General features: G+C 41.9%; 1 protein-coding gene across 1 annotated transcript; it reads left to right on the top strand.

Annotated features, from left to right (window-relative positions):
- The first annotated feature begins 2,835 nt into the window (after positions 1 to 2,835).
- crabp2a (cellular retinoic acid binding protein 2, a) lies at positions 2,836 to 9,880 on the top strand. Its single transcript, XM_063488117.1, has 4 exons — positions 2,836 to 3,150; positions 6,398 to 6,576; positions 7,152 to 7,268; positions 9,227 to 9,880. Exons 1-4 carry the CDS (start codon positions 3,069 to 3,071, stop codon positions 9,278 to 9,280), a joined length of 432 nt encoding a protein of 143 aa, XP_063344187.1. The 5' UTR covers positions 2,836 to 3,068; the 3' UTR covers positions 9,281 to 9,880.
- Positions 9,881 to 24,049: the final 14,169 nt, after the last annotated feature.

The raw sequence follows: 24,049 nt of genomic DNA, 5'->3' as shown, positions 1-24,049 counted from the left end.
GAAATTCTTCGGCACAACCCTTTAGCTAAACTGGTTTACTGGTGTAGCATGGTTAATGTCCTGATCAATAAGAAGGTTGCAGATGGGCAATGTCTCAAATGTGTCTGCAGGACAAGAGACAGCTAAAACTCCAGTGATGCATTTTTTCAGCGTCCTACTCTTCTTCTATGGTATTATTGCTGCTTTATGTTATTGTTTCTATAAATGCTGAATGTTTGTAGCCATGCTGATAAGAGCTAAAAATGACTGTAAACAGGCCGCGAGAGATTCTGTTTAGCTTGCACATGGTGCAGCCTGCCTGCCTGTCAGTCTCTGTGATGGCAGTTGGTGATATCAGTTACCAATAATAATCTTGGTATGAGAAAGAACACAGAAAGATGAAGATGACAGAACAAAAGAAGTAAACAGTATATGTGAGGATAATAGCTGGAACATAAGGAAATAGCTTAGATAAAGTTGGCGCAGGAGCAGGAAAATAATACTTCTTACACCTCCGAAGACAGATCTTAATCTGTCACCTTCATTCATCCACTGTTTCTTAACCTCTCCATCGCTGTTGGCTTTTGATCTCCTTGCTTCTCTTGCTGACTCACTCTCCCTATCCTTCTCCCCACAACAAAGAGATAAAAATTGACATGCACTTCAGTCTCTAACTTTCTCACTAACTAGCCCCCCCTCCTTTTTTCTTCTCCTTTCCATCCTCTCCCCTTCTGTTTTTGTCTCTTCCCTCTCTTCAACATGCATGAGGAATGTGTCAAAGCAGAACAAAAGAACAAAAGCTTGACAGGAGGAGGAGAAGGAGGAGGAGGAGGTGGAGAAGGTCGAAAAGGAGAAGAAAGGGGGGGGAGAAAGTAGCATGAGGTAAAGGAGAGACAGAAAGGAAAAGAGGAATGGAGGGAAGGAATGGGGGGCAAGAGAGAGGTTGAGAGGAGCGGGGCACGGTTGAGTGGATCTGAATGTTGAGCTTTGCTTTGTCATCACGTGCTGACATGCAGCATCACACACATTTCAGAGCTCTTTATCAAACCCCCCCATCTGAACAGCACACACACAACATGGGTGAGGCTATCGTCCTATACTGCATGGCTGCCTGTTTCATTCAGTGGCCTTTGATGCATTTCTTGTTATGTCATGCTAAAGTGGTAATGGCCTATGATGACGCTGAAGACGAATTACTCCATGGTAGCCAGCTGTCTTTTGTAACCTTTGTGGTTTGAATCAGCCACCTTTAAACTGGGGGCATTGTCATGTCCTCTTTTCTGAACCACAGACCACCACAGATGCTGTGCTTTAATATAAAGATTCCCATGCGGATTTGGATTAATCTCAGTAATAAACTGCACTTTTTTTTACTTCACTATCAGTTGTTTTGATTTAATAATATAAGAGAAAACTGTTAAAGAGTTTAAAAAAGAAGAAGAGGCAAGCCAGCTTACAAAAAAACCCAAAAACATGAATGACAGAGAAGAAGAAAAAGAGAAGACTGGAGTGCAAATTACACCTCTAATATGGCTGTCTTGTGAGGACATGCTGTGATTGTGGCATGGTGTGTGGCCAGTGACTTAGATGTTAGGTGTGTGTGTGTGTGTGTGTGTGTGTGTGTGTGTGTGTGTGTGTGTGTGTGTGTGTGTGTGTGTGTGTGTGTGTGTGTGTAGATGAAGGAAACAATGAGAGCAAGCTTTGTTCACATCAAACAGACCCGCCGGGCCCGATGCAATCCCCAGCAACTGAACGCAGGGCTGTGCGCAAAAGCGCATATCAGGTTACCAAATATCAATCTGACACTGTTATTCACCTCTGTTAGTCACTGTGTCTTTGTAATAACCCTGACACTGAGCCGGTGTGTGCGTGAAGCTTATATCCTAAGCCGGGGGGGCGGGGAGGCTAATGCCCGCGCCTTAAAGTCGCCCGGGTTACCTCGCGCTAATTCGCCGTGCAGTGTAGCGGATGGGATCATCCATCAAGAGTCAATAGTTAACGTCTGCTTTGTCCAGTTGCCATCCATCATCAGCGCGTGCGTGAGCCCGCATACATACGGTGTGTGTGCGTGTGCATTTCCGTGTGTTCTTTATAGGACTACCTTCCGACCCCGCAGGGCCCCTGACCCCGCCTGACGCGTCTCCTCCCCTCCTCTTTCTTCCGCCAGCGGGGGGCGAAAAACTCTAATAAGGAGAGCCACCGCCGACCTGCGCCAATACCACCTCTTATTTTTAATCCCAGCCCCATGTAATATATTTCCCTCATGGGTTCGGGTTGTTTTTTCCTCTGACGCAGGCTAGCCCACCGGTTGCAGCCGTTAGATGTATCCCATTACCACTGCTTATATTTTTATGACACAGAACCAGGGCGTACTGGAGGCTGGGAGATGAACTTGGCCCCTCTCTCACTCTCTCTTTCTCTCTCTCTCTCTCATCACACACCCACACAAACCGCTCCGCCATCTCTTCAGGCTGGCAGTTGACTTGTTCTTCCTTTGCGCCGCCCTGCCAAGACGACATGTTCTGTCAACGTACTTACCTGGTTACATCCTTTCTGTTTTGCAATGACAACATTGATGGTAATATTAATGTAATTGCCTAAAGTAAGTGGCTAAACACCTAATAAATAGAGCACGCGGGAGTTTCGGGGAGTGGTTAGTTTGGGTGGTGACAGGTGCGCGTGTGGATGAGAGGGGTCTCCAAACGGCGTCTCCCTGGGCCGAAGTGAACAGAGTGCTTGCTGGGGTGTTCTCAGGTTAAAGCACTGTGGGCCTGTGCCTGTAATCTGTCGGCCTCCGGGGCGTGTCCGTTCAGAAAGGGGCGTGTGCATCTCTACACAAGTATCTTTGCGCTCCGTGCCATTCATTTGAAGTGCAAATGCTTATAACGTGCACTGCTACATAGATGAGATAAGAGCTGCTGTCAGTAGGTCTCTCATCCCGGGAAGAAGGCAAAACCAAGTCACGGACACATCCAAGCCATCTGGCGCACACACAACTTGTTCATTTTTGACGCACAGACGCGCACTGACTGCAGCCCAGGACCTGACAGCTTATCTCGTCCACACCACTAAGCAAACTATCGCCGAACATGGAGCGCAAAATCCCAGATTTCTCCGGCACTTGGGAGATGAAGAGCTCTGAAAATTTTGAGGAACTCTTGAAAGTGTTAGGTAAGTAATGTGAAGCAGGTTTGTTTTGGGTTATTTTTTCTTAAATCATCATCACTGTAAGTGACAATTTGAATCTTTTTATGCGCCAGTGGTTTCTGATGAAGCTTTTAGTTCTGTTCATAGTGACAGATCAGATGTGTCAGCTCAAACTGTAGCTTTCTCAGCACATTGTGAGTCTTCCTCTGCGTCCGTGCACCAGCGTACTGCATGGGTGGGGGGTCTTTGTCATTCTGCTGCAGAACCCCAAACTCCGTTCTTGGCCCCCAGCCAGCCCCCCCCCCCCTTTTTTTTTTTACCCTCTCTCATCACCCCTTTTGGCCTCCCCTGCTAACACAATAGAGACAAACGGCGACACATCTGTCTGTGTCTCAACCTCAGATTGTTTGCGTGTGTTTTTAAAGAGGACCGTTATGACACAATACAGTGCAGGACAGCGGCATCGTTATCCGAAGTGACAGTCCGAGAGAAGAACAAATACCTGCCGCTGAGATCCACGCTGTTTTTTTGTCTGGCTCGTTTGCAAACCGGCCAGTGTGTGCGTGAGCGCGCCTGTAGTGCGCGACCGCACTACAGGCGCGCATCTGTCGTTAGTAGCCAATTTTCATTAGATGACTTGGCAGTGCACACCTGGAATCCGTTTTATCGCAAAGCGCCAACAACACCGCCTTTTATCTCAGTCTCTTAGCTACCTACACATATAGAGGTAATTGAACTACATGAATCCCGTACCACCACTACACAAATGAAAGACCACCAGTTAGTTTTAACGTCTGTTTGATCCAGATTATTCTGTCCAAATGGCACCGTGCGCAATAATGCGAGGACAGGATATTTTATGCGTATACTGTCTGTCTAAAAGGACGTTTCTATGACTTTTCGATAAAAATAGAGATCTGAGCAACCTTTAAATCTCCTCTTAAGATATACTTTCATCACCTGATTTTTTAAATACTCTTCTTTTTCTTTTATTTTTCCTTAAATGGTTTTAGCATATGTTCTAAAATGCATTGTTCTTGTGATGCGCCTGCTTTGTGCACTTTGTAAAGTGTTTTCAAAAGAATTATTTTTATCTCTTGTTATTATTATGAGACAACATTCCAACAGCAGGAATGCTGTGTAACTGCCATACACACATACACACACGCACACATCCACACCCATGACTGCGTGTGTTCCTTTAATTTACCTCTACATTGGGATGACTGACAGAGGGGAATGGGCTCTGATCCCTGATTTCATTAGGGGCAAAGCACAGCTGGATGCATACTGTCATCACCTACTACCCTATTCCCTCCATCTATCCTCTCTTCCTTTCCTCACTCCAGCTCTCCTCCCTCTACCCTCGTCTCTCCATGTCCCAAATGCTTCCTCTGCCCTATGATCTTTGACCCCTGACCCTGACCGTCTGTCTGAAATTGTGTTTGGCCCCCAGTGGTCAAACCTGTGTGAATTAAAGAATTTCGGTCACAAAAATTAACAGCGGGGAATACCTTGAGAACCTTCGTATCCCTCTGTGGCTTCCAAAGGTTTTGGCAGGCCAGCAGCGTCTAAGCCAAAAAACTGATGGGGGCCACATTTTCACTTCTAGGCTTTTATCCTTGGTCCTGCACAAATAGTCATTACATATGGTATCTGTGTAAGTGGAAAAAAAAAGTGAAAATAGGCTACATTGTGAGTAAAGCTATAAAGCACATTTTTAAATGCACAGTAGCAGCTATGATGTGCAGTGATTTACAATAATAAAAAGTAAATAAATAATCACATTTTTAAACTTTTGCCACCTCGTCACGCCATGGAGGGGTGCAAAAAGTATTTATAGAACCAAAATAAAGGAAGCCGTTCCACAATGTAAACACACACATACTGCAAATGCCCCCTGAAATGTTGTGAATTATTAGCATAACATAATATTTAAGTACTTGGAAGTATTAATAATTACCTGGGGCAAAAAAAGGTGCAAGTAATTCCTGCAAAATAATGTCTTTCCAATGAGTGGACATTCATCTGCACACCACAAGCTCACAATGCATATATATATGAAGCTGCTTGTACAGTGCATACAAATTATACACAGGGCATAGGCTGAACAACCCAATGCATGGCAAATGACTGTGCATTTCTCTCAGTATATATTTACACTTGGTGACAGGTGGGAATGTGTGAGAGGTGAGAAGTGAGAAACCCAACTCGCAGCAGATACACACTGGGCGGCATACACACACTTCCCCTCACACTTGGACAGAGATCTTCGCACACCACACACAGACCGCTGCCCCTCGTCTGCCCAGGCCCCCAACCTCCCTCCCCCCACACCGGTCTTCTCCTTGTTCCCTCTCTTTTCCCACGGGGTAACGGGTTTTTTTTCCTTCTTCCCCTTTTCAGATAATCACTATCGGACAAACCTTTTCCTCCTTCACATTTTTTTTAAACTTGGAAAAAAGGCTGGGGAAATTAATTTTATTAAAAATAATACTGCAGATTAGTTTATAAATGTGGCTAAAGTTAACAAACACTAACAATAATTAGATTTTACGTGGCTTGTCTTTTTCTTGGGAGTGCTGTTCTGGTCACTCTTTCGTGAAATCATTGTGAAATACAGATGACCAACATACCACAAACTGCCACCGTATGGAGAAGCCTTTTACAGTCATGCAAAATATTGAATGAGTTATGCTTTTTCCTAGAAGCAGAAAAAAGGGAATAACTGAGATTACACTTCAGGAAGTGCAAATCGCAATCACGGTGTGAGTGTTAAAGTCAGTAAGCGTGTGTTTGCATGGCCGCAACGATGATTAAGTCTGTGGAGGGGGATTGAGGCATGCTTTGTCATATGACCTCATTGTTTTTTGTGCAATCATTATTGGAAAGCACTGTGCATTTCAAGTCTGCTCCAAATTTTGCCCCGTGTGTGCAGAAAGACATTGCAGATAAGCAGCAACACAACAACACTCAAACACAACCCCACAGCAAGCCAATACAGGGTTTGCTTGTCTTTGTTTGCTTGTGTTTTTGTTTACACTTCAATACAGAGGCACAGGGAAAAAAAAAGATCCATCTCCATGAACTGAGTTTACCAATGTCCAAGGGAATATTTTTAGTTTTAGTGGAAGCAGTAGTGTTAATTCAAGGCACCACAACTAGCTGTGTAAGAGCATTGTCACTATGTTTTTTGTCATTATGTGTTGTCTTTTCTGGAAATCTCTTCTCACACATGCTCTTTCGCATTTTCTGTTGCTTGTTTGTGTAGGTGTGAACGTGATGCTACGCAAGATTGCAGTGAAGGCAGCCTCCAAGCCCCTGGTGGAGATTACTCAGGATGGAGAGACGCTCTCTATTAAAACATCGACCACAGCCCGAACCACCCACATCAACTTCACTGTTGGGCAGGAGTTCAATGAGACCACTGTGGATGGGCGTCCCTGCTCGGTACACAAAATATGGACATGAATATATTACTAAATGCACTTCATCTCTTCTTGGACTACACATGGACACACACATACATAACCAAATACACAATAGATATGGGTGGGAGCTGTGTAGATTACATCAATCTGTTTAATTTGGCTTTTCATCATATTTGGACTGATAGCACAGCTTTACCCCTCCCTTGGTCTCTGAAGGCCTATCATGCTACACTGCACTCCTTCACACACTTTACAATCCCTTTCAACTTCCCATCTTCCCTCCGTTCCCCCTACTTGCCCTTTGCTACCCTCTGTCCCTCCCTAATTCTCCCCGCTACTCTCTCCAATTTCCCATAGATGGCCTCTGTTCAGCCGTTTCCAAAGCAAACACATGCAACCCAGCCAGCGCTTCGCTCTACTAACGATGAGCGCATCACGAGTTATCACCTCTCAGTGATCACCCTGCTAAAGCCTTTTTGTGCTCTCTCTCCATTAGACACTCCCTCATTAAGTTCCCTTCCCTACAAATGGCATTGTATTTATTCGTGAGTCCATTTATTTGTGCATTCATTCATGGGTCTAATGGCTTTTCAGAGTTTTCCACGTTGGGAAACAGACAGCAAGATCAGCTGTGAGCAGACTCTGCAGAAAGGAGAGGGGCCTAAGACATCTTGGACCCGAGAGATCACCAGTGACAGCAAGCTGATCTTGGTAAAACACACAAACTATCACCTGAGCAAGAGTTTAGATTTGGAGACTAACAAGTGCAAAGCTTTACCATAGATTATAGTTCACAAATTATTGTATACTATCTACTACTGATCTACTACTAAACTGAATTTTCAGACTTGAAATTAACTCATTTAAAAAAAAATGTGTGTTTTAAAGGTCATTATTAAAAAAGTGGCTAAGGAGCAAATCTTAAAATGAACTATGAACTGGAAATAAAAAATGGACATTGCCACTGTGCTGCCTCCAACATACACTTTGAGCCTTGACCCTAGCGTTGTGAACATCCCCATTTATTTATGTAGCCATAAATGATTGCAATTGGACCATAGGAAGAGGTGCGAAGTTGTCAGCTAATTTCAGGAAATTTGGCATCTCTAAATCATACAGGATCACACATACACAGACAAGAAACACAGTGACATGGTCCAATTCAGTAACCCAGCAGTCAACGACCAGCAACATCTGCTTGAGCTACATGTCACCTATCAGTCGAAGAAGCTACGCCCTTAACACAGTGCCCACGAAGGGGGAAATTAGCTTGAGAGACCAGTTTGTAAACCTGTTTATTTTGTCTATGTGGATCAACTACAGGCTGTATAAAATAGATGTTCATCAGTTCTGGGACTCGTAAACCAGGTGCAGAAATGCTTTAACCCTGCATTTTTTCTAATGCCTAATAGCTCATGACTCCTCTGACTGCAAAAAGAAGTCCAGCTGTGTAGAAGTCTATGGGTGCAACAACTCTTGAGCTCACATGATCTATGACATCATTAAATGCTCCCCTAATGAGTTTATGGTCTCAGTTAGCACTTTTAACTTTAACACACAATGATTATGTTATTTCTAAATCATGGTCCTCATTCGAGTCAAAAACGACGATAAGAAGGTTATGTTCACCTTGGCTATGCCCATCTTTTAATTACAGTCTGTGGGGATTGGCTCACTTTTGGAGCCAGCCTCAAGTGGCCAATCAAAGTACTGCAGTTTGGGGTTTTTTTGGGGGGGGGGGGGCTTGTCCTTTAGTCCAGGTTGTTTCCCTTTATTTAACTCTGCCATCAGCAAAATTTTATTCAGCTGTCGTGAAGACAGTTCAGTTGTCATCACATGTCACAGCAAGACAACTGGCTGAACAGACCATGACAAAAGCTGCTACGTGGATCTTGTTTTACTTGTGAAACCTAGAAATATTCTTTTGTTTATAGCAATGAGGGCTGCGTGGGCTGTAGCATTGCACTTCTGACATTAGCTGCATGTGTTTGTGAGACACTCACCACACAGAGTTGAGTTATTGCACTCAAATAACCTTTTTGGAGTCCATTGCTGCCCTCTTACAATAAAATACTAATCTAATGAAAACATAAACACAGAAGCATAATTGCACTTAATGGGGAACCCCACCCAGCTAGCACTTCATGTTGATTAAAACAAACTTTCAGATGTAATTAAAATGCTTATTTGACCCAGTAAACCAGTTCAGCTAGAGATAAGACACCACGCAGGCTTCAGTCTGGAGTGAACTGTTTTTAAAGTGAAGAAATTGCAAACACAGTAAGTATTTATGGGGAGATGCTTGCTTGAGGCTGGCAGTAAATAGTTCACATTTAAGACTCCTGAAGTGTTGTTAAGCACCAAACCCACAACTGGTTTTTAGAAGCCAGTGTAGTTGTAGAGTTTGTGTGTGTGAGAGAGAGAGGGAAAGCAAGCAAAGTGTGTTTACTCTTTGCATACACAGTGATTGGCACAGCAACATTATGTTATTCATAGCTGCTGGAGGCAATAAAAATGGGACTTTTAGGGTGGATTAACATGAATGGCTGTTCCGTGAAAGTTTTAACTTCTTAAAAATGAATTTATGGCTAACTCCATGCCAGTATTTTTGCCTCAGTGCGTGCGAGTATCCTCATTAACTGCCCTCATTGCCCTCTCTTTCTTTTCAGACCATGAGAGCAGATGATGTGATATGCACCAGAGTCTACGAACGACAACAATGAACAAGAGCACTTCTCACTTTTCGCCCTTTCAGCGCGCCCCGTGTCTACAGCATCACCGCTTTGCGTCATTGCTCCTCTTTGTCAGAGCTGGGAAATAGCAGCCTATAGTTTTATTCCAGCATCCATGTTAGCTTCACTATATAATAGGTGTGGTAATTATATCTAGCATGTCACATGTACACTATAGTCTTAGCTACTGTGCTATCCGTCTGTCTTTCCAGACCCATCAAACGTGACCAGCTGAAGATTTAAACATGAAAATGTCTTCTGCATTGTATGTAGACTTGCTAAGGAACATCTTGTGTATTTGGCATTGTGTGTGTTTGAGTGTGTGTGTGGAAGGAGATGGGGCGTGAGACTATATTTGTAGATGTGTAAACCAATCTATGAGCTCTTCCAGTCTTCGGGTCAGTTTTGATGTGTCCCTCTGTCCTCTCTGTTGCCTTGCCCTGACAACTTTAACCTTTTTCTATCTCATGGTGACATTTTATATTTATTACTACGCTAGTGTCGGTTTTTACATGTGTCTCTTTTATACGAAATGTGATCGCAGGAAACAACACTTTCTACGGGAAAACAATAAACTACGACATTAACTCAGCTCGACTCTTGGCTCTCCTGTGTTGAAAACCATTAGGAGCAGAAGCGCATTTAACAGTGCCAGCAGTGTTTTATGGTTTGTGAGTGTAGCTGCAGAATGTGAGCCCATTAGACGGCTCCATCTTATTTTGGGTTTGCTGTCAGCTGCCTGCAACTAGAATAACTTGTCTGTCCCCTCCCGTTTAGTCTTGCTTCCTCCCAACCTCCCGTCCCTCCCTTCCCTCTCTCTCTGTCAGTCATCTCGGTGCCACATGTCCTCCTTATTCTTCTCTCACAGTTTCATCTTGCAATGTTTCCCTGGCAGCTGGCTCTCATTTCTTTTATTTCCATATTATTTGCCAGTTGGTTAAATGATTCATACTTTTAAAGCCCTAAAAGGCTGCTTGACTTCAAGGAATATGTTGTGTTTTTAATCCACTTACTCACTTTCCAGTCAAGAGTTAGATGAGAAGATTGATTCCACCTTTACATATTTAAGGCCTAGATATGCGTACACTATATGGGTATAAGTACTGGGTCACACCACACCTGGTATGCACCAATTCAAAAGTATAATAATGAGCTGTAAGTGATATTATGGCAAAGGGGAAGCATTTAGGAACAAATTCAATTAAATTCAAGTTGATTTATATAGCACCAAATCATGACAACAGTTGTCTCAAGTCACTTTTCACTGTAAGGTAAAGACACTACAGTACTGGAGAAAACCCCAACAACAACGAGCAAGCACTTTGCAATAGTGAGAAGGAAAAGCTCCCTTTTACCAGGAAGAAAGCTCCAGCAGCATCCAACTCGAGGGGGGGGGGGGGGGGGGGGGGGGGGGGGGGGGCAGCCATCTGCCACGACTGGCCAGGAGAAAGAGAAGAGAAAAAACATAGAATAAAGAAGAGAAATTACAAAAATATAGCAACATGCTGCAGTCGTATACAGGCAGTGAAAAAAGTGCTCAATGCACCATGGGAAAGTTCTCGCAGCATGCTTGGGCCTCCAGCAGTGTAACTAAAGGATAACTAACATAACGAACTACATGCTTTATCAAAAAGGAAGGTTTTAAGCCTCATTTGGAATGTAAAGAGAGTGTCTTTCTCCAAAATCCAAAATTGGAGTTGACCCCACAAGAAAGTTGCCGGATAGCCGGAGACTCTGCCTCCCATTCTACTTTTAAATATCCCAGGAAACACAAGAAAGCCAGCAGTCTGAGAGTGAAGTGCTCTATTACAATAAAAATCTACAGTGAGTCCTGAGTTGATCATTCAAGACCTTGTATGAAAGGAGAAGGATTTTAGATTTGATTCAGGATTTAACAGGGAGGCAATAAAGAGAGGCCAGTATGGGAGAAATATGCTCTGTCTTTCTGATCCCTGTCCATACTCTCACTGCAGCATTTTGGATCAGGTGAAAGCTTTTCAGAGAGCTTTAAGAGCAACCTGACAATAGTGAATTACAATTTTCCAGCATAAAAGTAACAAATACACAAACTAGCTTTTCAGGATTAATCTGAGACAAGATGTTTTTAATTTTAAAGATATTGCACAGATTAAAGAAAGCAGTCCTACATATTTGTTTGAGATGCATCTTCAAGGACATATCCTGCTCAAAATAGACACTTTGTTTCAAAGTTTTTTCAGACAGAGGGTAAGCTCAGTTACATTTGAATTTAGGAGAAGAAAATTACAGGAAATCCCGGCCTTCATGTATGTCTTTATTATATGTGTTTGGCTCGACACATTGATTTAAGTAATCTGGCTTCCAGGACTCTGCTGACTCAATAACGTATATAATATAAGTTCAAACCCCCTCTGGCAGTAACATCAATACAAAAGCTGCACCAGGAGTGGATGGATTTCCATAACCAAGCAGCTCCTGTAGGTGTAAGATTTAGATGGCCAACTACTTTTGTCCATGTAATGTGTCTGCATATAAAAATGCAGAATCTGTAGACAACAGATTCCGCAGGTTTCTACTGTAGTTCGAGTTCTATTGACCAATTAGATTTGCATAGGCTTTGGTTGCATGTGCAGGCAAACAGTCGATGTGGAGTTTCACCTGGTTTCACCTGATGATTATTTAGCTTTTTATTATTAAAAAAACATATTTCTTTGTAAACAATGACCAGAGGATGAAACAGATACCTGCTCACCAGTTGGAAAAGCCTTTAAAATTGTTTATAGTCAGAGGCAGCAAAATTGCCCAAACCAGCACAACTAGTTAATGTGTTATACTAAAAAAAAAAAAAACAAGTCTATAAATACCAAATGTTAGGACCTTACCTACTTTTTTTACATGTGTTTTTTAAATCTTACACTTCATGTTTAGAGGTGCTGGTAGCTGGGCGTTGCTGCCTATACACAGAGCAGGGTTGTTGAAGCTAGCTAACTATCCATTTGAGGTAGATAAGACCCAGACACAAGAGTGGTATTGATCTTGGAAAAAAAAGGTTAAAAGGAATCTCTGACAGGTCAGCCTAATTCATTAAATGTCCTCATTTATGGATTTTATATTATTGCAACTGTGGAGCGTTACTGGACAAATAGAGGTCAGCCTGAGATCTTTTTGGGTCAGACGTTGAACCTCTTGACCAATCGTCAAATGGTCAGAGTTCGGGCAGTGGGCGTGCCTCTAATGGCAGGAAATGCCACTTGGATTACAGGGTACAGCTGATTGACAGCAGATGTGCTTAACAACAAGCAGGCCATTAAGGGTCCTGGAAATGGAAGAGGCAGGGGGGGAAATGACAAAACAATATCCCACACACATTTACGGTCATGTAATAAGTGAAAAAAAGTACAGATGGATTCCTGAGGGAGGAATTTAGCTTTGACAAAACTTTTTTCTTTAAAGAACTATCTCATCTTTATTTCTCTTCTTGCCCTGCAGCTGTGTATAGTTACGGTGTGACCCCAATAAAGTCCCCTCCTCTGCCTCCTGCCCTAATAAAAAAGGTAAATAACTACCCCTCCCTCTCTGTTTATTGCCCCCTGGGGCAGTAAAAGGCAGCTGTCTGGCCCCCTTCAAAACGCCTGGCTTGCACTGGACTTCTGTAAAAAAAAAAAAAAAACATGCACAATTTCACACAGAAAACTGAAAACACACATTCTGTCAACTTTTCACACACACCATCAAACACCCACACTCTACATGCAGTTTATAAAACACTGTGCACAAAAACAGGTGAAAAAAGCAGTCTGGATAACTAAGAAGACACCGAGCGCACTCGTGTCTGCTGATGACATCCTGACGGCATCATTATTTCTGCAGGTTGTTGGCTTTAGAGAAAACATAACAAGGAAAAGAAGATATGGGAATACCTTGGCAAACCCTGGACAAACATACTGCACGCCAACACTGTAAGAAAAACAGTAACGGATATACTGTAGGAAAAAAATGCAGACATGCATATACACAATGATTAACAACTGCTGCTCTTCATCCGTCAGATTTAAGTGGAAACTTGACACCACCTGAACATGTCTAACAAGTAACCATGGGCAATCGCAGATATCTGAATAGAAACTAGATGTTGGTGTTGTCGAAATTTGTGGGGGAGCAGGTTAGTTTAGCTGCCCCGGGGCCACGGCTGACTCAGGGTGGCGTTTGATAAATGACTTACTGCAGGAGTTGAGTGTGTTCTTGCCTGCATACTTGAGTGCGTGTCACAAAAGTCAAGACAGGTGATTTGTGATCTGGTTGAAGGAATTACTGAGGAAAACGGTCAAGTGCATTCTGGGTTAGATTGTAAAGGAGTGGGAGGCGTCAGAGAAAAAAAATGTCCTGTGGGTGCTCAGAGAGCACGATGGGCAAAAAGCGGCACATTCCCACTACATCTTCCTGATACACATATTCATAGGGAAAGTATGCATGTGGCAGTGTGATGACAGGTTAAACACCCTCACACACTATACTGTCACTGTCCGGGATATTGATTTACACTCACACACACACATCTGAAGGTAAAGTGCACCAATCTCCTGTGGCAAACACTATTAGACCACCCAGGAACCTTTGAGGTCTCTTGTAAAAGACTGGTCAAGAATAGTGCACATGACATCATACCACACACACACACACACACACACACACACACACACACACACACACACACACACACACACACACACACACACACACACCAACCGGACTGGCTGCAGCACATGGAAATCTACAGTTTTAAACACATCCATAAGCTCACAAACAAAAATCTAATTATCCCCCTCCATTAAATTAGAAGTTTGTTATTCAGCCAAGAAAAGGCATGAGAGGGAGAGGAAGGCATGCAGTAAAGGTCAGAGGAAGAAGTCTGGAAATCAAAAGTATTCGGCTGGCGCCCTGACCCACTGGCTCAAACCGACAGACTTCAAAATATCCTCACTTTAACATCTGGCCAGAGAATCCTTCCATTAAGGAAAATAAAATCAAAGAGGAGCACAACCGAGAGACTTGGAGACACTGAGTCAGAGACTGAAGAGGTAGTCTCAGTCCTATTTGTATAAAAGATGACAAATTCACTTATACACAATGAGGCCAAGGATTCAATTTGCTGAGGCTCCTCATGTCTATTCACTGAGGGGAATCTCCAAACTCCAAAATCACAGTGTATCATGAGCACACTCATCCTTCTCTAAGTATAGGACAATAGTCTTACAGTATGCTGGAGGTGAACTGAATGAAGTCTTTGTAGAGGTGAAGAATGTAATAAATCTGATTACAGACTCTTAATGGTGAACTCTAGATACACTGCAGGACACAGAGGAGATGGGAGATAGCATCTGAAGACAGATAGAGAGAGGGAGGGTGAACTTTATAGAGACAGGAAGGACAGTCGGTCACATTTTGCTGCAAAGAACTGACACTGCAGGCACATTATGTGCTTGTGCATCCATTTTCCCCATCAATAAAGGAAAGCTAAATAGGCACGGAGACAGTAAAGCAGTCATTAAGCTCACCCACCATATGTAAACATCACGATTTTGCCTTGTGTCCTTTTTATGCCTTAATCCCACCTTAGTTTCATCAGTACACAAAACAGAATGAACAAGCTCCAGTTATTTGCTTATTAATAAAGAGTCATTTAAGCCTTGAGTTGGTTCTCTTGCTTTATTTTTTTTTATCCTTATTTGGTGTTTAAGAATTCCTTCAGGGCATTCGTCTCTTTCTCTTGTGATCTCTTTTCGTGGGGGCACAGTGCATGCTAAGCAAACTGAAAATGTAAGTCAAAGTAGCTCAAATACTCCTGACTCCAGTTATCTTTGTTAATGTGATTATCCCAAGGATTCGTGCACTTTCCCCAGCTTAGACTGTTAGGGTTTAAATGATTAAAAAAGACAGTGCAGTTAAAAAAGTGTGACATTTAAAAACAGATCATGTTTCAGCCTTTAAGCAACCCGTATGTGAATAGAACCCATATGGCCTATCCTCTGGTCTTCTGTCCCCTGTTCCACCGCAACATATAGATCCATCTATCCATACATCCATTTATTCATTCATCCACACATCCATGCATTCATACATTCATCCATACATCTGAGTTTTTTTGTGTCCAGTGCAAAAGAGATGGAGGTGGGTGTGAAGGCAGGCATCCAGAGGGACCATCAGGCATCACAGCTGCTGCAACTGTTAAATCGACATGACTCACTCCTTGTTTTTAGGATCAGCACTCAGTAAAGTCTCACACATGCATTAATATGCAAAACAACATGCACACGAAAGTGCACAACATGTAAGCTGAAAAAAAAAACCATATTTCAACCATAATACTTTTTATGATTGAACTTGTATTTATTATTAATTTTAATTATTAGAGCGGGAAAACCTAATTTCAGTCTATTAACATCCATGTTTATCCACTTCTTCACTCCACCCCTATCTCTCCCTTTCTCACTCTCTCCATCTCTTTCCTCGCTCAAGCACACTTGGGAACAGCGAGTCATAGCTGGACGCAGCGTAATGCTGGGTGAGGTGCGCTGTGGTGTCATTTGATTGGTTGCAGAGCACTGTGATTTGAGAAGCAGGGTTGGAGGAAACACACCTTGTGAAAACTTATTTGCTGCCGCATGTGCACGCACACACACATAAAGCATGTGTGTACATGAAAAACTCCCAGAGCTGCTACTCGGAAATTGGTGCATGACTGAAAGAGCAAAAATAGTGCAACTGCTTTCCTCATGGGAACAAATTAAAGGTGGAGTAATCCATTTTGGAAAAAAGACTGTCGATACTTGAACACGGTGACTAAACAAATATGCCACTCCTGTCGGGGCACTTCAGACAATTACACCGAAATACACAGATGCACAAACAAGGCAACGACACAAAGTAACAGTTACAGGCACACTAACGCACTTTTGTTTTAAAGTGTTTAGAAAGTTTGCAACACTTGCATTTAGTGTACAACATGCTACTTTTAGCTCTAAAACAGAGGCTTTTGGAGACTCTGCTGACCCAGTTTTACTCTGAAATGCCCAGACGTGTGGTTTAGTCCAGACTGGCAGAAATTGAGACGTTTGGAAGCACTGACACATACGTCTGCACTTGTTTCCTCGTTTGGCCTTAGCAGTCACAAAAATTAAGCCAAATTATTATACCTAGGCTCCCAGATTTCATCATTCTTGTCTGGTTACTCCATTTCCACTGCTTCTTCCGATTATGTACCAATCTGAACATGCCACAGAATTCCCAACAATTCCCAATCTATGTGTTCTGCCTCTATGACTGCCTTCGTGTACTACTTTAATTAAGAGTTCCACTTGATCACAAAGAAATTCACGATCTTCTTCCAATTCTTTCTCCCTCATAGTTTGGTCTTCAAGAAACCAAGCCAACACTTTTACAACAGCATGAATACATAATAAATAGTAAATGTAGTGTGTGTAGTGGTGTGTTAGTCATTATAGAATACATTTTGACATTCAAAAGTCTTGAGATGCCCCTCATTTCTTTGACTTTTGCTAGAAAAATGGAAACAGTGATTTACTGAACATGTGCAAACATAAATGGTGTGCAGCATATAAAGGAAAAATATTTGGCATGATCATCTTTATTCCTTCCACATTCTGAACTCTGTTAGGTAAGATTTCTTGTCATTTCTTTAAGTATTCTTCAGGAATACTTATCCAGACTTCTTGAAGGACACTCAAAGCTCTTCTTTGGACGTTGGCTGCCTTTGGTTCTGTTCTCTGTCAACATGATCCCACACCGCTTCAATATCGTTGATGTCTGGGCTCTGGGAGGCCAATCCATGACTGGTAGTGTATCATTGTATGTTATTCTATCCAGGTATGCTTTTACTGTATGGGCAGTGTTTTGGCGATCACTGTCATGCTGAAAAATGAAGCTGTTCCCAATCAGATGTTTTCCAGATAGTATTGCATGTTGGGTGAAAATCTGATGGGACTTTTATGCATTCAAAATTCTCTCAGTTTTTTAAATATCCCCAACACCACTGGCTGAAATGCAACCCAAACCATGACAGAGCCTCCACCGTGTTTTATAAATAGCTGTAGACACTCACTGTTGCACCTCTCTCCTGACCTCCTCAGTACATACTGATGATAATTTGAACTAAAAATTTCAAATTTACACTGCTCACTTCATAAAATTTGCTGCCACTAACTTTCAGTCCAGGTCTTGTGTAATTTGGCATATCTCAGCCTTTTCTCCCTGTTGTCCTTCTGTAAGAATGGCTTCTTGACAGAAGCCCCTCTACTGAGACCATTTCTGGTGAGGCTTCAGTGAATGGTAGATGGATCAACTGAAGGGTCAACTGCATCTCTCGGGTCCTAAATTTTTTTCCTTAAGAGCCAGACAGATCCAAAAATACTATTTTATTTCTGTCAAGTTTTGTTATCGTTGGAATTTTTCAAAGATTCAATTGAAGAACTTGGAAGAAATTATGTGCTTTTTGCAATAGGCTGCTAGTGCCTTAAAATTGGTTCATTGATGAGTCACCGGCCTGTCAGCGTCACACAGAAATGCTTACAACTCTTTTTGCTGCTATAGCTAACACCACAACAGCATGCTCTTATTCTCTCGTATACACAACACATATGTGCCTCCCAGCTGTCTGTGTTTATGATTGGGGTTAGAAGACATAACCACCAACAGAATGAAATATAATCAGGATAGAACTTGATCAACTCATTCAGTGAACAAGGTTTCAAAACATCGAGAGCGTCACGGCACTGAACATCAGTAATGTAAGTCTCATCATCTTTCTGCTCTGTGGCATGTCTACCTGAAACAGATGGATGCAGCTGTACTTTAACAAAGCTAAGCATGTTTCAACATATTTCCTTTTAAACTAACCCTCTGTCTTGTGTCTGGAATGTGGTTGTGTGGTTGCCATTTATAAAGTTCAGGAGATATTTTCTGATTTTCAAAAAATGGAAACATTCCTCAGAGACTTTGGTCCATATTGACCTGATAGCATTACACAGTTGCTGCAGATTTTGTGGCTGCACATCCATGTAGTGAATCTCCTCTTCCACCACATTCCAACGGCACTGTATTAGATCTGGTGACTGTGGAGGCCATTTGATGACAGTGAACTCATTGTCATGTTGGAAAAAATTAGTTGGAGTTTTAATCTGAGCTATGTGACATGGTGCATTATCCTGCTGGAAGCTGCCATCAGAAGATGGGTGCACTGTGGTCATAAAAGGTTGGACATCATCAGCAGTAATACTCAGAGAGGCGGTGCTGTTTAAATGATGCTCAGTTTGTACTAATGGGCAAAAGCATGCCAAGAAAATATTCCCACACTATTACATCACCACCACCAGTCTGAACTATTGATACCAATCCATGATTTCATAATGCCAAATTCTGACTCTACCATCTAAATGTTGCAGAGGAAATTGAAACTCATCAGACCAGGCAACATTTTTCTAATTTTTTAATGTGTGGTGTTGGTGAACCTCTGTCTCCCGTTCTTAGCCTGAGGAGCGGTACCTGGTATAGCCCATCTGCTTCAAGGTTCAAGTGTGCTCTTGTGCCTTCAGAGATACTCGTCTGATACCTTTGCAGTAACAAGTGTTATCTGAACTGCTTGTTTTCCTATGAGCTCAAAGCAGCCTGGCCATTTTCCTCTGAGCTCTGACAGGTACAACAAGCTATTTTGACTAAGAAAAGTGGCACCCATTGGATGTTTTCTGTTTTTCAGACCATTTTCTGTAAACCCTAAATGGTTTTGTGGGAAAATCCCAGTAGATCAGCAGCTTCTGAAATATACAGACCAGTCCATCAATAACTATGCCATATCCATGCAATGAGTTACTGCCATGACATCAGTGCACAGAAGGTAGGAGAAACTGGAAACCCAAAGACCAACAACACCAATTAAAATAACAGGTATCACTAAAATGAAAAGCTTACCTTCCTTTAATAAGCCACGTAGTCACAACCACCAGCATCAAACACTGGCAGAATTCCAACCAAACCCATCAGGAGTGACGTCTCAGGGGCACCTGATGACAGAAAGGGAAAAAGGCTTGTCTACTAACACCCCACTGTCACTACTGTCTAACTATCCACAAATCACAATTGCTGTACTGTACTGATAAAATTTAACACACTGGTGCTATAGTCTCCTACAGCCCTGCATCTATCTATCCACATAGCCAGACTGTAGGTCTGACGTTGATTTACTTATCATTCAACAGGCAAAATATCCCACAGAGCCGCCAACTAAAGTAGTACACCCAGCGGACATTCCATGTTCAACTCATGCTGAAATGCAGATTTGCCTGGAAAGGGCGAAGCAGACACACTGAGCAGCAGACATCAATCCAACATAAAGCCTCTGCTGCTGTTTTGTACACTATGAAACTCGCATGCAGTTTGAAACTGTTTCTGCTCACGTATTTCTTATTCTTTGACCAGAAATTACAAGACTGCATGCTCATCTAATATACTATCAAGTCTAATAAAATTATGCAAATATGCATGGTATAACTAACCCATAAATATTAAAGACTAACCAGTTTTCATCTTTAAAGTTGTGGGAAAGATCTAGAAAAAGTAAAACAGTGCTTACTTGTGCATGGAATAAAATAAATACATTATATTTAATGTGCTGTAAAAGTTATCTGCTCTGCTTTGATTTAACCTGTTTTGTCACAGCAGCGTGACTCTGCAAAGTTTGATTTTATGACTGATGTTAATGGGCTCCTGCATAACGCCAACTGGTGTGAAACAGTTTGTCTGTGTGTGCGTGTGTGTGTGTGTGTGTGTGTGTGTGTGTGTGTGTGTGTGTGTGTGTGTGTGTGTGTGTGTGTGTGTGTGCGTGTGTGTGTGACAGACAGAGAAAGTTGGCTCTCGCACAGGTTTCACCTCAGTGCAAGACTCAGCGATTGTCTACAGCGGCGTTTGGTTGCGTGTGACTTTAAATGCAGCTGCCAGTTAGCACAACTATGTTGCTAGTCGAGTTACAGAACCCAAGTTGTGCCAAACACATTAGGATACATAATTGCAAAAATAATATTGGCTTGATGTTTCTTTGAGTCACTGTGCATAGATCTCAGGGGAATATCTGATGCCTCTTGCTGGATTCTGCGTGAGGGAGACACTAGATGAAGAAAGAAAGTGGAGGCAATAATGTCAAGGACGCTGATGAAAACCAAAGTCATTTCTGCAATAAATGAAAGGGGAATGCCGGAGAGGGTGAGGTCAGTTTTCCAATAATCATTAACTTTCCCTCACTGGACTCATGAATCAAAGCAAATGGAGTCCTTCAAGATGTGTTGGCCACTTATGAGTTTACTCTGTAAACCCGGTGCACTGCGTGCTGCCGCTGGCAGAAATCCATCGCCACATGATGACCCTGGAAAAGCTAGAGATAGAAAAACAAAGATGTTCTGCAGCATTCCTTTAAGTGTGAAAGGAGGAATTCAGCATAATATGAATCTGACATCAGCTGACCATCATGAGACATTGTACTGACAACTAGAAGACAAGCTGGCCCTGGATGAGCTATGCAATTAGCTTTAAAAGGAAACCATACAAATTTTGAAGAGAGGTTAGAGAGTGCAACCACACCACGAGGCTGCTCTGCCAGGTCTGCTGAAATACAGATACAAAAACTGAAACACTGCGACACCAAGTGGTAATAAGAGGCATTTGTTATAGCAGCAGCATAGTATTTGCAGCCTTTTATCACTACAGCTATATTTTTACACTCTTAAGCAGAAGCAGAAGATATTATATGGAGCTTGACTATTTACAGTCACATACTAGTCACAGCAGATTGTTAATTTGTTTTTGTAAAGTCCAGCGATTGGCATTTTGAGACCTGTTTATGCAAAAGGTCAAAAACTGGGTTCAACAAAATCACTCATCTTTATACATCCTGTAGCAGACAGCATGTCTTCTTTCCACCCAGCCAATGAAGAAAGTCCATTTTTCACAGATTTATTTATGAAAAAATAAAATAAGCAAAGTTTGACTGTTAAACTTTGTTCAAGTACCTCAGTCATCGAACAGCTGATGGTGACATTTCATTTTATCCCTTGTGAAAAACACTGTAAATAAGAAAGTCAGTCTTTTTGGACTCTTGTAGGGTGGTGTAAAGCAACAAACATGAGTCTCTCTTACAGGATGGAGTCCCTCAAAGGTGAAACCACACTGATAAAGTAAAACTGTAAACATAATATCTCACTGTCATGTGAGCCCACATGGACTTTTTAAATTATTTGGTATAGGAGAACAATTACAAGGCAGGGGAGCCCAGTGCTCACAAGAATATTTGATTAGACATCAATACAGTAAAAAAGTGGTGTGAAAAACATACATTTCTGTGCCCTGATATATATGTTTGATGTATTATGTAAAAATGTGACTGCACAAGAAATTAAACCTGATTTGACAATTAATAACTTTTGTTGTGCAAAATTTAGAAATAAGTATTTTGATTCATTACTTAAAAGTCACAATTCTACTTAATCAGCCAACTAGTACAACATATACCGTATTTTTCGGACCATAAGGCGCACTGGATTATACTGCGCATTAAGTCAAACTTTACTCAACTCATTCTTCTTGCTTCCTCCACTTCCGTACCATTGATTCATTAATGTTGAATTCTTTCACAGCTGCTCTATTCCCATGTTGTTGCAGTATATTAATGACTAACCTCGTATTGTGGATGGATTATCTCAGTTGTTCTCCTGACTGAAGTTTGGTTCGTTTACAGCATCCTGCCATGCGATTGCATTTGTCCCTAACCACCAGAAACCCTCACGTTAACTTTTATCGAGTGGAAAAAAGTTAGCATTCATCCTCCAGCTACACTGTCGCTGTGTCCCAAAACGTAGGCCGCATCCTTCGGAGGACCAGGCCTTCGCGGTCTACGTGGGCCGGGTCCTTCGAAGACCGAGAAGGCCGGAAGTGCGAGGCTGTGAAATGGGACAGGCTAGCCTTCAGATTTGCGTCACCGCTGTGTCGGTGGAGTTTAATAAACTTAGCCGTCTACTCCTTGCTATCTAAAATATAACATTCACTGGCGTAAATTCTCGACTGTCTCACACTTCTGTTTAATCAGTTTTCTGGTTGACATTTATTGTGTGAAAATCCCGGAGGGACCCACCCAATGGATTAATAACGTTTTATTTAATCTAATCTAATGTAATCTAATCTAATGTAATCTAATCTAATCTAATGTAATCTAATCTAATCTAATAACTTTGATCTCAGCCAAACCGATTTACTCTGGAACAAATAAAACAGAAAAAAGCCAAACAATTACATTTTTAAGATATCCGATTGACTTATGTATCATGTTTAACCTGAGTAGCGAAAGACAGCGGGGGTCTGAAAACAATGAAGCCGGGAGTCCGCTGCTCTCGCAGGCTCGAGTTTCCATTGAACCCCCCGGCTAGCTATCGAGCGGGTGGGTAACAGACGTCTCCGAAAACGTTGGAGCACTTTTGCAAATATGCAATGTCTTGATAAAAACAAAAATAACAAAAAAACAAAACAAAAAAAAAACGAATTTCCCAGAGGAACCCACCCGAGGGATTAATAAAGTTCTATCTTATCTTTAAACCAAGCAGAAATTTGAAGTTTACACGGCTACTTTCTCGCCTGAAAATATGTTAAAAGTTTATTTTGTGACCCAGAAAGATTAATAAGAGCAATATTAAAACTTAGTAGCGGCCGCCATTGTTGGAAACTGGAATTGGCTGGGCCGCGCTATGAATTCTGGGATATGGTGGGCCACAAAGGACACACCCGACCAATCCTTCAAATTCGGGGAAACGAAGGACGTATTTGTCGGCCGCATTTGAAGGATTCGACGAATTGGGACAACCTTCGTCGCCTGGCTGTGATTTAATCGGCCTTCAAATGCAGCCTCCGAAGGATGCAGCCTACATTTTGGGACACAGCCTGTGTTTATGTTATGCAAACATAGCTGTGTCGCTAGCAATCACGTAGCAAATCATTATATACTAGCTTGTCCAACTTCAGTAACCCTACAAAAGTCACTGCTGTCTAGTTTTCTGTCTTCAGTTATGTTGGAAGTGATAGCAGAGCTGTACGTTTTAATTTTTTCAGAAATCTCTCAGTCATAATACACCAGAACATGGTGTATTATGTGCTAACTTCTAACTCCATTAAATTTAATCAATTCTGTTTTCATGCATGCCTGAATGTTAAACTTAATTGTTTCACCTGATAAAGCAGCAACGCTGATCATTTTATTAAAGATGAAAGAATTTAGACAATTTTTAACGCTGCAGTGTTCGTTTGACTTTGGGACCTGAAGCGGAGTTTGGACCCAGATGAGGCTTCCAACTAAGGTAGCCATAATGCTCCGACAATCCATCAAGCGGTGCGGCTTCGTAGCTTGCCAAAGTCGTACTAAAACATTTTTTGAATGATTTTTGAGCGCTGTGTAACACATAAAATCGGTTCGAGGTCAGTAAGCACAACCAGAGTTCATACATAAGGCACACCGGATTATAAGGCGCACTGTCGATTTTTGAGAAAATTAAAGAATTTTAAGTGCGCCTTATAGTCTGAAAAATATGGTACTTAATTTCCCTCAAATTAATGAGTATACTGCTTTAAAGTTGCTGTTGTAAATAATTTTAATTGTGTGCATAATTCTGATCATTACAGAATAAACTGTTATCATATTTATAGTTTAAAACCTGCAAAATAAAATAAATTAACCTT

Source organism: Pelmatolapia mariae, linkage group LG10_11 (genome assembly GCF_036321145.2).
Source record: "Pelmatolapia mariae isolate MD_Pm_ZW linkage group LG10_11, Pm_UMD_F_2, whole genome shotgun sequence".
Lineage (NCBI taxonomy): Eukaryota > Metazoa > Chordata > Actinopteri > Cichliformes > Cichlidae > Pelmatolapia > Pelmatolapia mariae.
This window is presented reverse-complemented; position numbering and strand designations above follow the sequence as displayed.

Coding starts and splice junctions, on each gene's coding strand:
- crabp2a (XM_063488117.1), top strand. CDS start 3,069: ATGGAGCGCAAAATCCCAGATTTCTCCGGCACTTGGGAGATGAAGAGC. Junction 3,151..6,397: donor GGAACTCTTGAAAGTGTTAG/GTAAGTAATGTG, acceptor TTGTTTGTGTAG/GTGTGAACGTGATGCTACGC. Junction 7,269..9,226: donor GTGACAGCAAGCTGATCTTG/GTAAAACACACA, acceptor CTTTCTTTTCAG/ACCATGAGAGCAGATGATGT.